Source organism: Nerophis lumbriciformis, linkage group LG34 (genome assembly GCF_033978685.3).
Source record: "Nerophis lumbriciformis linkage group LG34, RoL_Nlum_v2.1, whole genome shotgun sequence".
Classification (NCBI taxonomy): Eukaryota; Metazoa; Chordata; class Actinopteri; order Syngnathiformes; family Syngnathidae; genus Nerophis; species Nerophis lumbriciformis.
Window position 1 is genome coordinate 17472298 of NC_084581.2, and position 15203 is coordinate 17487500.

At 40.2% G+C, this 15203-nt stretch overlaps 1 protein-coding gene across 1 annotated transcript in view; it reads left to right on the forward strand.

Moving 5' to 3' along the window:
* The first annotated feature begins 8983 nt into the window (after window positions 1–8983).
* Window positions 8984–15203, forward strand: part of sgk1 (serum/glucocorticoid regulated kinase 1) — an 85300-nt gene continuing 79080 nt past the window's right edge. Inside the window, exon 1 of the mRNA XM_061929769.2 lies at window positions 8984–9158. Within this exon, the coding sequence (XP_061785753.2) occupies window positions 9033–9158 (126 nt within the window). The 5' untranslated portion in view covers window positions 8984–9032. The remainder of the gene's footprint in view (window positions 9159–15203) is intronic.

Here is a 15203-nt window from a genome sequence, read left to right on the forward strand (position 1 = left end):
GCCCCCCGCCGTCGTCATGTCGTGTCGTTGTTGGTTTTACGAGCATGTTCGGCAGCGCACACTCACTGAGTACTTACAAGCAGACACAGTGTGTAGACAGAAAAGGGAGAACGGACGCATTTTGGCTTGAAAACTAACGATAAAGGTGAAGTTATAACACTGAAACGCGCTCAGGAAGAGGTGCTTTAAGGCATGGCTAGCTAGCTAGCGGCTAAAGTCCAGCCCCTGTCTGCAGTGTTGTAGCTACTTCTAAATCATTAATCCTCGCCTCCATGGCGACAAATAAAGTAGGTTTCTTACGAGTATCATCCCTGCAGGACGAGGAATAGCTAAACATGCTTCACTACACACCGTAGTTCACCGGCGTCACCGCTAATGACGTCGTTCCTGAATGTAAACAAACGCCATGGGTGGATTTACACCTGACATCCACTGTAATGATACCAAGTACAGGAGCGTATCTAGTCGATACTACTATTATTAGGTCGATATTTTTTATGTTTTTTTTAAAATTTATATTATGTTTATAAACTCAGGAAGTGTAGATAGAACAGGTTAAAGAGACAATAAACAGATATTAACAGTAAATTAATAATTCATTTTCTACCACTTGTCCTTAATAATTTTGACAAAATAATGGAATGGAAAATGACAATATGTTACTGCATATGTCAGCAGCTAAATTAGGAGCCTTTGTTTGCTTACTTACTACTAAAAGACAAGTTGTCTTGTATGTTCACTATTTTATTTAAGGACTTACCTCCAATAAGAAACATATGTTTATTGTACCCTAAGATTTTTGGTTAAAATAAAGCCAATAATGCAATTTTTTTGTGGTGCCCTTTATTTAGAAAAGTAACGAAAAAACCTGAAAATTATCAAAATACATTTTGGTACCGGTAGGGGACAACACTAGTTAAGACACATCACAGGTAGTCTTCTTTGCCTCTCAGTGAGCACAAACTACAGTCAAATCTACATTTAAAAAAAAAAAAAAAAGAATATTGGCATCGGTCTTGCAAAGTAGGAAAGTTATCGGTATCGGCTTGAAAAATGAATATCGTGCATGCCTACTCTCCCACAAAATGTTCCTGATTTATAAGGTCAGGGCCTCTTCTGTTGCTCTGGCATGCACCTGACGGCCTGCATAGCTGTTTTTGTGTGGACGCAATGGTTTAGTCTTTGTTTCTACCAGAGATTAGTCTCTCTGTAAACTGGCATGTGAAGGATTAATTTCTTTCCTTTGGCTTACCATCCAAACATGCCCAGTGGAGCTCATTAGCAGAGTGAGACCGCCAGTGTAAATCACAGCCTGACCATCACTGCAGCAAGAAGAGCCCCACTTGGCTTTCAATTAAAAGTTCTCAAACGTCCAGTGCGCTCCGTGCATATTCTCGGGTAAATAATGAGCACCAGGATGCATGTTAACAGCGGCCCCCACATGGCATGTCGCGGTTGGAGGTTTGTTTTGAAGGGTGTGTGTGTGTGTGTGATACTTTGCGGCATGGGAGATTTAGCGGGAGTTGAGTTTGACAGTGCTGTGAACCATTTAAGCAACAGTCCTATGAATTATTTATCACACTCCTTTTGAATTCTGAGCATCTTTGGCTTGAGATCCCAGAATAATTTATGGAGCCACAGATCTGCCGGCTATATTTGAGTGTTGTCAGAATTGAGAAGCTTTTAGCTCTATGAAGAGATGGTTTCATTGAATAGCGTTCAAATGCTTGGAGCTAATGCAGCCTTTTCTATTGTTGGCTCGCTGGGTCGTCTTTTATATGACGTCTTTGTGTGTTTGTGCTTGTCATTCAAACCATCAGCTTGTTCATCTTGGATACAAATAGAGTTTTCAATTCGGCTGGCTGCTGTGTTATTACAGCTGAGTCACTGCTGATTGTGATTATAGGGAACAATGCCGAGTCACCGTTCCCCTGCTGTGTATTGACTCGAGTCGGCGGAATTGTATGTTATAGAATAATACCCCATTTTGCCTTAATGGTTTTATTTTTAATAGTTTAAACCAGGCGTCCCAAACTACGGCCCTTGGGCTTTTATCTTTTTAAATCTGTCTTGTCCGGCCACTCTGGCAAATCATATGGTTGATGTAGATGCTCATATCTGCTGTACAGATTTTCTCTACAAAAGAGACGTGTGGGATACTTCTCTTGTTGCCTTATTTGTACTTGACTTTATTAAATGATTGGATATATTTACTCTTGGCGCAGCCGAATCGGAACAGGACGGGATAGAAAGAAAGAAAAAAACAGGACAGCGGGGGAAATTGTGGGGACATATACACTATATTGCCAAAAGTATTTGGCCACCTGCCTTTACTCACATATGAACTTGAAGTGCCATCCCATGGAATTGTCCAAAATGTTTTGGTATCCTGGAGCATTCAAAGTTTCTTTCACTGGAACTAAGGAGCCAAGCCCAACTCCTGAAAAACAACCCCACACCATAATTCCTCCTCCACCAAATTTCACACTCGGCACAATGCAGTCCGATATGTAGCGTTCTCCTGGCAACCTCCAAACCCAGACTGGTCAATCAGATTGCCAGATGGAAAAGCATGATTCATCACTCCAGAGAACGCGTCTCCACTGCTCTAGAGTCCAGTGGCAACGTGCTTTACACCACTGCATCCCACGCTTTGCGTTGGACTTGGTGATGTATGGCTTACATGCAGCTGGCGACCATGGAAACCCATTCCATGAAGCTCTCTGCGTACTGTACGTGGGCTAATGGGAAGGTCACATGAAGTTTGGAGCTCTGTAGCAACCGACTGTGCAGAAAGTCTTTACACTATGCGCTTCAGCATCCGCTGAGCCCTCTCCGTCAGTTTGATGGCTGACTTGCTGTTGTTCCCAAACTCTTCACTTTTCTTATAATAAAGTTGACTTTAGAATATTTAGGAGCGAGGACATTTCACAACTGGATTTGTTGCACAGGGAGCATCCTATGACAGTTCCACGCTGGAAATCACTGAGAGCGGCCCATTCTTTTACAAATGTTTGTAGAAACAGTCTCCATGCCTAAGTGCTTGACTTTATACACCGGGCCAAGTGATTAGGGCACCTGATTCTCATCATTTGGATGGGTGGCCAAATACTTTTGGCAATATAGTGTATATGTGTGTATATATACATATACAGTATATGTATCTGTATTTATACACATACATACCTACATACACACCGTATTTTTCGAACCACAGGGCGCACCAGATTATAAGGCACACTGACGATGAGCGGGTCTATTTTCATACAAAAGACACACCGGATTATAAGGCCCATTAAGGGGGTCATATTATGATTTTTTTCTAAATTGAAAACACTTTCTTGTGTGCCATTTTGCGGTCCTTATACGCACACCATAATAATACTCGTATGTTAAAGTTATGGTAGCCGTAATGCTCCGATAATCCATCAAGCGATGCGGCTTCATAGCTCACCAAAGTCGTACTAAAACATTTTAACAGATTTTTGAGCACCGTGTGTAATCAATTCTCAATGGAACATTTCAAGTTTTGGTGTTCGCTGTCATGCAGTCCACACGTATCTCTTGTGTGACTGTCGTCTATCAATCAATCAATCAATATTTATTTATATAGCCCTAAATCAAAAGTGTCTCAAAGGGCTGCACAAGCCACAACGACATCCTCGGTACAAAGCCCACATACGGGCAAGGAAAAACTCACCCCAGTGGGACGTCGATGTGAATGACTATGAGAAACCTTGGAGAGGACCGCATATGTGGGTAACCCCCCCCCCCTCTACTGGTCACCCTTGTTATCATTACACCATGTACCAAATAAAATAGCTTCGAAGTCGGTAAGCACAACCAGAATTATTTCGTACATTAGGCGCACCGGGTTAAAAGGCGCACTGTCGATTGTTTAGAAATTGCAAAGATTTTAAGTGTGCCTCATAGTCCGAAAAATTTGGTATATATATATATATATACATATACATACATATATATATATACATATTACATATATACAAACATATAAATATATATATGTACATTTATATATGTATAGTGTACTACATATATAGTATACCGACAGGCATCAGACTGTACAATGCATATGTTCCTTCTTGACTGCACGTAAATCTAGAGTATATGAAGTATATGTAGAATATATTTATATTATTTATATATTATACATATAATATGTATATTATATTATTTATTATTATTCTTGTCTATTGTGAGCGAACTGTGGTGCTGAATTTCCCCCAGAGATCAATAAAGTACATTCTATTCTATTCTATTCTATATGTATCAAGATGCATGATTAAACAGCATGATTATTGCACAGGTGGCCTTTTATTGTGGGCAGCCTAAGGTACACCTGTGCAATAATCGTGCTGTTTAATTAGCATCTTGAGATATATATATATATATATATATATATATATATATATATATATATATATATATATATATATATATATATATATATATATATATGCTGTATATATATGCTGTATATGCCACACCTGTGAGATGGAATGGATTATCTTGGCAAAGAAGAAATGCTCACAAACACAGATTTAGACAGATTTGTAAACAATATTTGAGTAGAATAGGTCTTTTGTGTATACAGTAAAAGTTTTAGATCTTTAGTTCAACGTATAATTTAGTATATATATATATATATATATATATATATATATATATATATATATGTATGTATGTATGTGTGTGTCTGTGTGCGTGTGTCCCCTTACATGATAATATCACAACAAAGGAAAATGTAAATAGAATTACAGTATAAGTGGGGAAAAAACATTACTATAAGTAATCTTTGAAATCGTACGATAAGGTATGTTTTATTACTTTTCATTAATTAATTGGTGTGCATATGTAAGAAAAAAAGGTTTGCGTAAAAACTAGATGTATGTGTACAGCTAGAAACAACCAGTTCCTTTTTTGGTGCACATTTTTGTTCTTTTTTTTTTTTTTTTTTTTTTAGAATATGGTTCCAATTATAAGATAAATTGGCTTTTTTAAGGGTCTGTGCTTTTTTTAATGCCTGTAATTGTGCTTTATGAAGACTTTTAATGCAGATACTTAATGTTGATGGCTGAACCTGTGCTGTTGAATTATGAGTCAGGGGTTAACATAAAGAGATGAAACGCTACATTCAGCATTTCTCATTGAGACAATTTAGAAATGAGGCAAAGAGGGGGAGGAGCCAACGAGGACTGCTGCAGAAAAATGAGCAAGGGGGTGATGAGGGAGCGAGAAGGAGGGAGGCGGCATGTGCTCACTGCGGAGCCTTTCATTGATAAAGTGGCATGACTGCAGCTGGACTCTCCATTATGTTTGTACACTTCCTGTGTGTTTGTTTACAGTCTGAACACCACACCAGCTCCCCTTTGACAGGAGGGACGGAGCACCTGTAACTGAGGCGGTGCATCTCATCCTTTCCCTCGAATGTAAACATATCTACCTGTCTGCAGAAAGGTAAGGCTTTACTTTCCTGACTGGTCCACATGTTTCTACAGACCATTAAAGTGCAGTAGGCCATCTCGGCGTTGAAAAGAGACAGGGTACCACTCACGCCGCTGAGGTATACTTATTACCTATGGTGGCTTTAAGTGTATGATGAACCACAGCACTTGAACACCCAAAGTGATGTCTGTCTAGACCACTTTTAGTCCTTTGGATGTGAACAATCAATTTTTCTTTTGGCTTGATTTGCATTAGCGTTGCTGCTGCAATAATGCTATTATTTTTGTCACAAGGCATGGTACCAACACCGCATGACTCTGACACTGTCACTATAGGAGTGAAGTGAAGTGAATTATATTTATATAGTGCTTTTCTCTAGTGACTCAAAGCGCTTTACATTGTGAAAACCAATATCTAAGTTACATTTTTAAACCAGTGTTGGTGGCACTGGGAGTAGGTGGGTAAAGTGTCTTGCCCAAGGACACAACGGCAGTGACTAGGTTGGCAGAAGCGGGGATCGAACCTGGAACCTTCAAGTTGCTGGCACGGCCACTCTACCAACCGAGCTATACCGCCTACGACACAATTATTACTTGTTTCTAAATTAAACGGCATCTGCAGTCAGATTATCGTCACCTCAGAAAGAGAGGACACAAGCACATCGTTAGAGGGGTCCTGGCTGGTCCGCCACACCACTCAAGTCGTGATCTTGGGTTGCTGCGGTGACAGAGGGGATGCTTGTCATGACTAGGACTGTGGCTTGGTTTGTTCTCCCGTGGTGCAAATGAACTGGACTGGTCAAGGCTTGAAGGTGGGTACATGATTTATTTAAACTATCAAAAAAGGAATAAACGAAAAGCGCGCACAGGGGCGGAGGTACAAAACTAGACTATAAACACAAAACTTGCACATTGGCAGAAACTATGAACAATTAAACAAAACACTAACTCTGGCTTAATAAACAAAAACTTACTTGACATGGACATGAAGTGCGCAGAGGTGGACAGAGTGTGACAGGGGGCATAAATGCGGGGATGTCGTCAAGCCGAACAACAGAAAATGAATGAACTTAAATACTATGGACATGATTAGTGAAAGCAGGTGCGTGACTCAAAACGTGAAACAGGTGCGTGACGTGACAGGTGAAAACTAATGGTTGCTATGGTGACAAACAAGAGTGCACAATGAGTCCAAACGTGGAACAGGTTAAACTAATGGGTAATCATGCAAACAAGACAAGGGAGTGAAAAGCCAGAAACTAAACAAAACATGACTTAAAACAAAACATGATTACACAGACATGACAATGCTATTCTGCTTGATACTTGCCAGGGTACCATTCCCATGATTGGAAGTTGTTAGGTTAAAGTATGCATTTTACTAACTGTGACTTTAAGCTTTTACCGCTCTATGTACTAATAGTAGATTGTTCGCCACATGCGGTTCTTTAGCGCCGCCCTAGTGGCTCCCTGGAGCATTTTTAAAAAAGGTTTGAAATTGGAAAAGGATGGGGGGAAAATAATTTTTTTGTTTTAGTATGTTTTTTGTTTGAGGACGAACATGACACAAACCTTCACAATTGTTAAAAAGCCCACTGTTTAATATGTTTAATATGAGTATTTGGTGAACATCGTTTTGTCCTACTAATTTCGGACTGTGACGCAACAGTTTGTTTACATGTAAAATCTTCCGCTCTTTCTTTGTCTCATTTTGTCCACCAAACGTTTTATGCTGTGCGTGAATGCACAATGGTGCGCTTTGTAGATGTTATTGACTTGCTGGAGTGCTAATCAGGCCATTTAGGCTAGCTGCATGTCCATATTGCATCATTATGCCTCATCTGTAGGTATATTTGAGCTCATTTAATTTCCCTTACTTTTATCCTCTTTTGTATATAATTTAGTTTTGCATGTCTCATGACACATTATCTGTATGTAATTTTGGCTGCATTTCAGATAGTTGTTTGTGTGTCATGTTGTTCCAGACCACAGCAAACGTTACCTAGCTTGCCAAAGATTGGAATAAATCTACTAAAAGAAGACAGCCTGCTGTTTCCTTTAACTTGGACACACACATCTATACCTTTGGTCATTAAAAGCCAATAATTTCCAGGAGTTATCTCACCTTCTGAGTAGCCTCTGATTTACTAATGGTTTCTAATGTTGTAAAAATGTGTAGAATAAATATTACATTTCAACTAGAGATGTCCGATAATATCGGCCGATGAATGCGTTAAAATGTAATATCGACAATTATCGGTATCGTTTTTTTTATTATCGGTATCGTTTTTTTTTTGTTTTTTTTTTTGTTTTTTTATTAAATCAACATACAAACACAAGATATACTTACAATTAGTGCACCAACCCAAAAAACCTCCCTCCCCCATTCACACTCATTCACACAAAAGGGTTGCTTCTTTCTGTTATTAATATTCTGGTTCCTACATTATATATATATATATGTATCAATACAGTCTGCAAGGGATACAGTCTGTAAGCACACATGATTGTGCGTGCTGCTGGTCCACTAATAGTACTAACCTTTAACAGTTAATTTGACTAATTTTCATTAATTACTAGTTTCTATGTAACTGTCTTTATATTGTTTTACTTTCTTTTTTATTCAAGAAAATGTTTTTAATTTATTTATCTTATTTTATAAATTTTTTTTAAAAGTACCTTATCGTCACCATACCTGGTTGTCCAAATTAGGCATAATAATGTGTTCATTCCACGACTGCATATATCGGTTGATATCGGTATCGGTTGATATCGGTATTGGTAATTAAAGAGTCGGACAATATCGGAATATCGGATATCGGCAAAAAGCCATTATCGTATATCCCTCATTTCAGCATTTCTGTCAACGAAGATTTGCTTCAGCCTGCGACACATAGTCATTTTGATAGTAGGCTAATATAGACACTTACGTCCTGTGTTGCCTTCATTATAAGACTTATATATGGCTTTTCATTTTTTGAGGCTCCAGACAGATTGTTTTTTGTATTTGGCAACACTAAATTGGCCCTAGTGTGTGGATGTGAGTGTGAATGTTGTCTGTCTATCTGTGTTGGCCCTGTGATGAGGTGGCGACTTGTCCAGGGTGTACCCCGCCTTCCGCCCGATTGTAGCTGAGATAGGCTCCAGCGCCCCCCGCGACCCCAAAGGGAATAAGCGGTAGAAAATGGATGGATGGATGGCTCTTTCGACGCTTTGGGTTGCCGACCACTGGCTTGGCCGTATGATGCCGACACAAACAAAAGACACAAACTTTTGGAACAAACTTACATCACACACCTTTTTAGGGGGACGATAATGCATTCAAGAGTCCCGCCTTCCCTTCTTTGTCACCCTCTCTTTCTCTCTCCCTCTTGAATTTTGGTCCATCTGCCTCCTTCACCACCTCCTCCTCGCATTCGCTCTCTTCCACACGCGCAGCGCAGTCGCATCTCACTCATCCCCGGATTTCACGACATTCCCTCATGCCCTAACCCTGCGCTTTCTGTGTCAGTCTCTCCGCCCGTCACACTGGGATCTACGGAGGCAAGTGGGGTGCCAGTGTCGGCCATGAAGCTGGTCAACAGAGGAGGAGGAGGAGGAGGCGGTGGAGGAGGAGGAGCAGGTGCAGTTGGAGGAGAGAAGTCAGCGTTTTCCTTCAAGAAGTGCTCTCCCTTCCAGTTTGTGAAGAGGAAGGTGAGTTGGGATGACACGCACAAAAACAAACATGTTGAAGGATAGCTTTAGAGTCTCTGCCTACACATACACACACTCTCATTGTGTGTGTGTTATGTGTGCATGCCAGAGATGATGTCATTGTAAGCAGGCGGTGCTGATCATGTGCAAGGTTCCCCGTCTGTGTTTACTGCGTGTGCACACGCTTGACGAAACACTGTTGCGTGTGCGCGCACCACAAGTGTCTGCTGGGCAAGAAGGAAAGAAATACATGGAAATTATGACGTCACCCCGCTGGCCCAGGCTCTATATTGCAAATCATTTCGGATCAACTCAGCTCGTGCTGCAGAACTAGATGACAAGGCTCATTTCCTGTGCGGTGTTAATTGCTTGAGACATTAAATGGTTTCTTCGGGTGGTGAGAGTACACTCACTGGCCATTTCATTGGGGTTCACGCACCTGCACACACCTTACAAGATCCAATACAAGAACTGTTTCATATCAATCAATCAGACTTTATTTATAAAGCTCTTTTCATACATTTTGTCAAAAATGACAACAGTTTGATAAATGTGTGGATTCAGCCTTTGACTGATGTTTTTTTTACTCTCCCCCCATTTCCTATATCACCTTTTTGTCACCTTTTTTTAAGGAGCGCCGTAAAAATGGCTGCGCCGTCGGCGGTCTTGTCTTGTCTCCCTGTAACGTATGTTTGCTCTTAGTGGGACTGTGCCGAAAATATGCTTTTCAGTTCTTATGTGTCTTGTGCATGTTAAGAACTGACAATAAATCATCTTGAATTTTGAATCATCTTTAATCTTGAATCTAAATGACACAATATGTTACTGTATACGTCACCAGACTAATTAGGAGTCTTTGTTTGTTTTCTTACTACTAAAAGACAAGTTGTCTAGTGTGTTCACTATCTTATTTAGCCAATAGTGCCATTTTTTGTGGTCTCTTTATTTAGAAAAGTATCAAAATACATTTTGGCAACAGTACCGATACCAAAATATTGGTATCAGGACAACCCTACATTAAATATTCACCCTTTTAAACAGAATTTGGACTTGCTCACTCTGAGGTGTACTCGCTTGTGTTGCCAGGTATTGACACAATAATGACTGTCTAGACTTAGACTTAGACTTAGACTTTCTTTTTATTGTCATTCAAATTTTAACTTTACAGCACAGATAAGAACGAAATTTCGTTACATAAGCTCATGGTAGTGCAGGATAAAAAAGCAATAAGGTGCATATATGAATAAATAAATATATATAAATAATATATAAATATATATATAAAATAAAAATATATATAAATATATATATAAATAAATAGATTACTGTACAGATAAATATATTGCACTTTTTCACATGCGTCCACGTTTGTGGATGTATGTTATATTGTCTTTTTTATTCCAGCAAGTTAATCCATTTTGGGGGGAGTTGAGGGGATAATTTAATTATAATGCGTTCAAGAGTCTTACGGCCTGAGGGAAGAAGCTGTTACAGAACCTGGAGGTTCTGCTTCGGAGGCTGCGAAACCTCTTTCTAGAGTCCAGCAGTGAAAACAGTCCTTGGTGGGGGTGGGAGGAGTCCTTGCAGATTTTCTGAGCCCTGGTCAGGCAGCGGCTTTTTGCGATCTCCTGGATAAGAGGAAGAGGAGTCCTGATGATCTTTTCCGCCGTCCTCACCACTCTCTGGAGAGACTTCCAGTCTGAGGCATTGCAGGCTCCAGTCCAGACAGAGATGTTGTTGGTCAGCAGGCTCTCTATAGTGCCTCTGTGGAATGTGGTGAGAATGGGGGGAGGGAGCTGTGCTCTTTTCATCCGACGCAAAATGTGCATGCGCTGCTGAGCTCTTTTTACAAGAGCTTCGGTGTGTAGGGACCAGGTTATATTGTCAGTTATCTGCACCCCCAGGAACTTGGTGCTGCTTACTATCTCCACCGCTGTGCTGTTGATGAAGAGTGGAGCGTGGCTGGACTGGTGCTTTCTGAAGTCCACGATCTCCTTGGTCTTGTTGACATTCGGGACCAGGTTGTTGGTTCTGCACCAGTCAACCAGATGTTTCATCCCCTCCCTGTAGTCCATGTCATTGTTGTCACGGATAAGGCCCACTACTAGCCTAGTTGGATTGAAATACATCAACTTACGGGCTCAATTGGTTCCAACTCAAAACACTCATATCTCAAATAGGCGCCATCCATCGCAATCAATTTAATCCTTGCTTGGCCCACCCCAAAACACCACAATGGCATCATGTTGCATGCCTTTTAAAAAGAAAAACAAGCTTTTAGATAAGAAATATTGTTTAAAAATCAATGTATGTAGTACAAGCAATTACAGTAGTTTTATTAAATAATGTAATAATATTGTACAATATTTACCTTTGGTAGCCTGCCTCTCCGTCGTTTAACAACAGGAATTTTTATGGTTGTTAATGTTGCACTCGGACGTCCATGAGTGATGAATCGGAAAGCTCCATTCCTCTGTGGAGAGAGGACAACCTTCCAGAAGGACAACCATCTCTGTACCAATTTACCAATCATGGGGACGGCGTGGCGCGTTTGGCAGAGTGGCCATGCCAGCAACCTGACGGTTCCTGATTCCATCCCCACCTTCTACCAACCTTGTCACGTCCGTTGTGTCCTTGAGCAAGACACTTCACCCTTGCTCCTGATGGGTCGTGGTTAGGGCCTTGCATGGCAGCTCCCGCCATCAGTGTGTGAATGTGTGTGTGTGAATGGGTGAATGTGGAAATAGTGTCAAAGCGCTTTGAGTACCTTGAAGGTAGAAAAGCGCTAAAAAGTATAACCCATTTACCATTTACATTAAAGAAATGCAACGCAAAGTGCTTCACAAAGTTAAAAACAATACTATTCAACTGCCAGCCCAGGGGGCCAAATCGGGCCCTGGAATGACACCATAACAGCCCCCAAGTTCAGTTCAAAACTTGTATTAACATTGTAATCTTGCTAGCAAACAGAACACTGGGGTCCAAGCTTGTGATTTACATAACTGAGGTGTTCCTCAAGGCACCGCCTTAAGTCCTCTCTTTTTTGGCAGTTGCACACGTTTTTCTTAATGTGATTGATGTAACGGAAATGTCGCTGTAGGTTGTTAGGTCATTTGTTCAACTTCTTTAGTTGTACCAGAGGTGTTCCTCAGGGTTCCACTTTAGGTCCTCTCTTTTTCACAGCTTGGGCTATTCAACTGATGGCCCACAAGTTCAGTTTAAAAACCTTTTAAAACTCACATTTTTGCAGCAGAATCTTAAAAAAACATTTGAGCGTTGTCTTAGATATGATCTTTGATTAGCTTTTTTTGCAGAAGGTCTTAGAAACAGCACAGCACTCCTGTAACTCTGATAAAATATATAGGCCAGAATAAAATGTTTACTGTAGAGGACACTGGTTCTATGGAATATACAAAATAAGACCAAATGTTGGAGTCCAGCGCTCCGGTCCTTTGCTTTCTGGAAATATGGCCCCCAAAACAAATTAGTTGAATATCCCTGTCCTATCGAAAGAACAAAAGACATCCGGAAATGACGTCAGTTATGTTCAAACAAGGAAATTAAGGAAATTACTTGTTAGCGTGTGTCATTAGTGTGTCATGTGACTTGTGTGTGCTCATCAGTTATCATGCAGCATTCAAGGTTTTTCCATTCTTCACATTTAGTCCCGACATGTCGTGACATGCCCGTCCCATCATAAACATCACATCATTGTTTGTGTGCATGTGCATGTGTGCGTTTGTTTGTCTGTGTGTGTGTACAGCAGGATGAGCCATGAGATATAACATAGGCTATCTTCTCACTGAGAAAAAAACTATCAATAAAGTCACGACTATTAGGAAATATCGTCCTATTATTTTAGTGATATTCTTAATCTTTTGCGTGTGATTACTATTGTAAGTTTCAACTTCTATCTAACCTCTAAATCAGTGTTTTTCAACCTTTTCTGAGCCCTAGCACATTTTTTTCATTGAAAAAATTCTGAGGCACACCACCAGCAGAAAACATTAATAAATGAAACTCAGCAGCCGATATTGACAATAAAAAGTCGTTCTCGCAATTGTTGGATATTAATTCAAACAATAACCAAGCATGCATCAATATAGCTCTTGTCTCAAAGTAGGTGTACTGTCACCACCTGTCACATCACGCCCTGACTTATTTTGAGTTTTTTGGTGTTTTCCTGTGTGTAGGGTTTTAGTTCTTGTCTTGCGCTCCTATTTTGGTGACTTTTCCTCTTTTGTTGGTATTTTCCTGTAGCAGTTTCATGTCTTCCTTGAACGCTATTCCCCGCACCTGCTTTGTTTTTGCAATCAAGACTGTTTAAGTTGTGCGGACGCTACCCTTTCTCGTGGGGACATTGTTGATTGTCATGTCATGTACGGATGTACTTTGTGGACGTCATCTGCTCCACATGCTGTAAGTCTTTGCTGTCGTCCAGCATTCTGTTTTTGTTTACTTTGCAGCCAGTTCAGTTTTAGTTTCATTTTGCATAGCCTTCCCTAAGCTTCAATGCCTTTTCTTAGCGGCACTCGCCTTTTGTTTATTTTTGGTTGAAGTGTTAGATACCTTGTACCCACACGCTGCCTACCGCATATTGTGTTCATGACAAACCATGTTCCTGACATCTACAAAGCAATTAGCTACCTGCTGCCACCTACTGATATGGAAGAGTATTACACGGTTACTCTGCTGGGCTCTAGACAGCACAGACACTCAACAACGACACATTTGCGAATCATAATTACTGGTTAGCAAAAAATATTTTTAACCGAATTAGGTGACATTACATAATCTCCCATGGCACATGCACAACACTGTATCTCACGGCACACTAGTGTGCCGCGGCACAGTGGTTGAAAAACACTGCTCTAAATAATTGTTTTTGTAAAATGTTGACATATTCTTGTTATATTGAGATTATTGCCTCCAAAACTCTACTACTTTATTCTCATGTTAACGTGTTTTTTCAACTGGAAATATGTTAACAAGTTTTCTTTTATTTTGATATAACTGCAAGTTTAAAATTCGATTTGATTCTTGTAAATGTAGATATTTTGTACAAACTATAGTTAGAACTAGAGATGTCCGATAATGGCTTTTTTGCCGATATCCGATATTCCGATATTGTCCAACACTTAATTACCGATTCTGATGTATACAGTCGTGGAATTAACACATTGTTATGCCTAATTTTGTGTGATGCCCTGCTGGATGCATTAACCAATGTAACAAGGTTTTCCAAAATAAATCAACTCAAGTTATGCAAAAAAAAATGCCAACATGGCACTGCCATATTTATTATTGAAGTCACAAAGTGCATTATTTTTTTTAACATGCCTCAAAACAGCAGCTTGGAATTTGGGACATGCTCTCCCTGAGAGAGCATGAGGAGGTTGAGGTGGGCGGGGTTGAGGTGTGTGTGGGGGGGGGGGGGTGGTAGGGGGTAGCGGGGGGTGTATATTGTGGCGTCTTGGAAGAGTTAGTGCTGCAAGGGGTTCTGGGCATTTGTTCTGTTGTGTTCATGTTGTGTTACGGTGCGGATGTTCTCCCGAAATGTGTTTGTCATTCTTGTCTGGTGTGGGTTCACAGTGTGGCGTATATTTGCAACAGTGTTAAAGTTGTTTATACGGCCACCCTCAGTATGACCTGTATGGCTGTTGACCAAGTATGCATTGCATTCACTTGTGTGTGTGAAAAGCCGTATATATTATGTGACTGGGCCGGCACGCAAAGGCAGTGCCTTTAAGGTTTATTGGCGCTCTGTACTTCTCCCTACGTCCGTGTACACAGCAGCGTTTTAAAAAGTCATAAATTTTACTTTTTGAAACCGATAGCGATAATTTCCGATATTACATTTTAAAGCACTTATTGGCCGATAATATCGGCAGTCTAATATTATCGGACATCTCAAGTTAGAACATTTCTGCTTAAGTACTTGTAATATTTGTTGCTTTTGTTTCTTTTATCTCATCAAATTTCAACCTTTTCCCTGTGTATATCAAGAAACATTTTCCCTCATAATTCATACTTTATTGCTGCTCA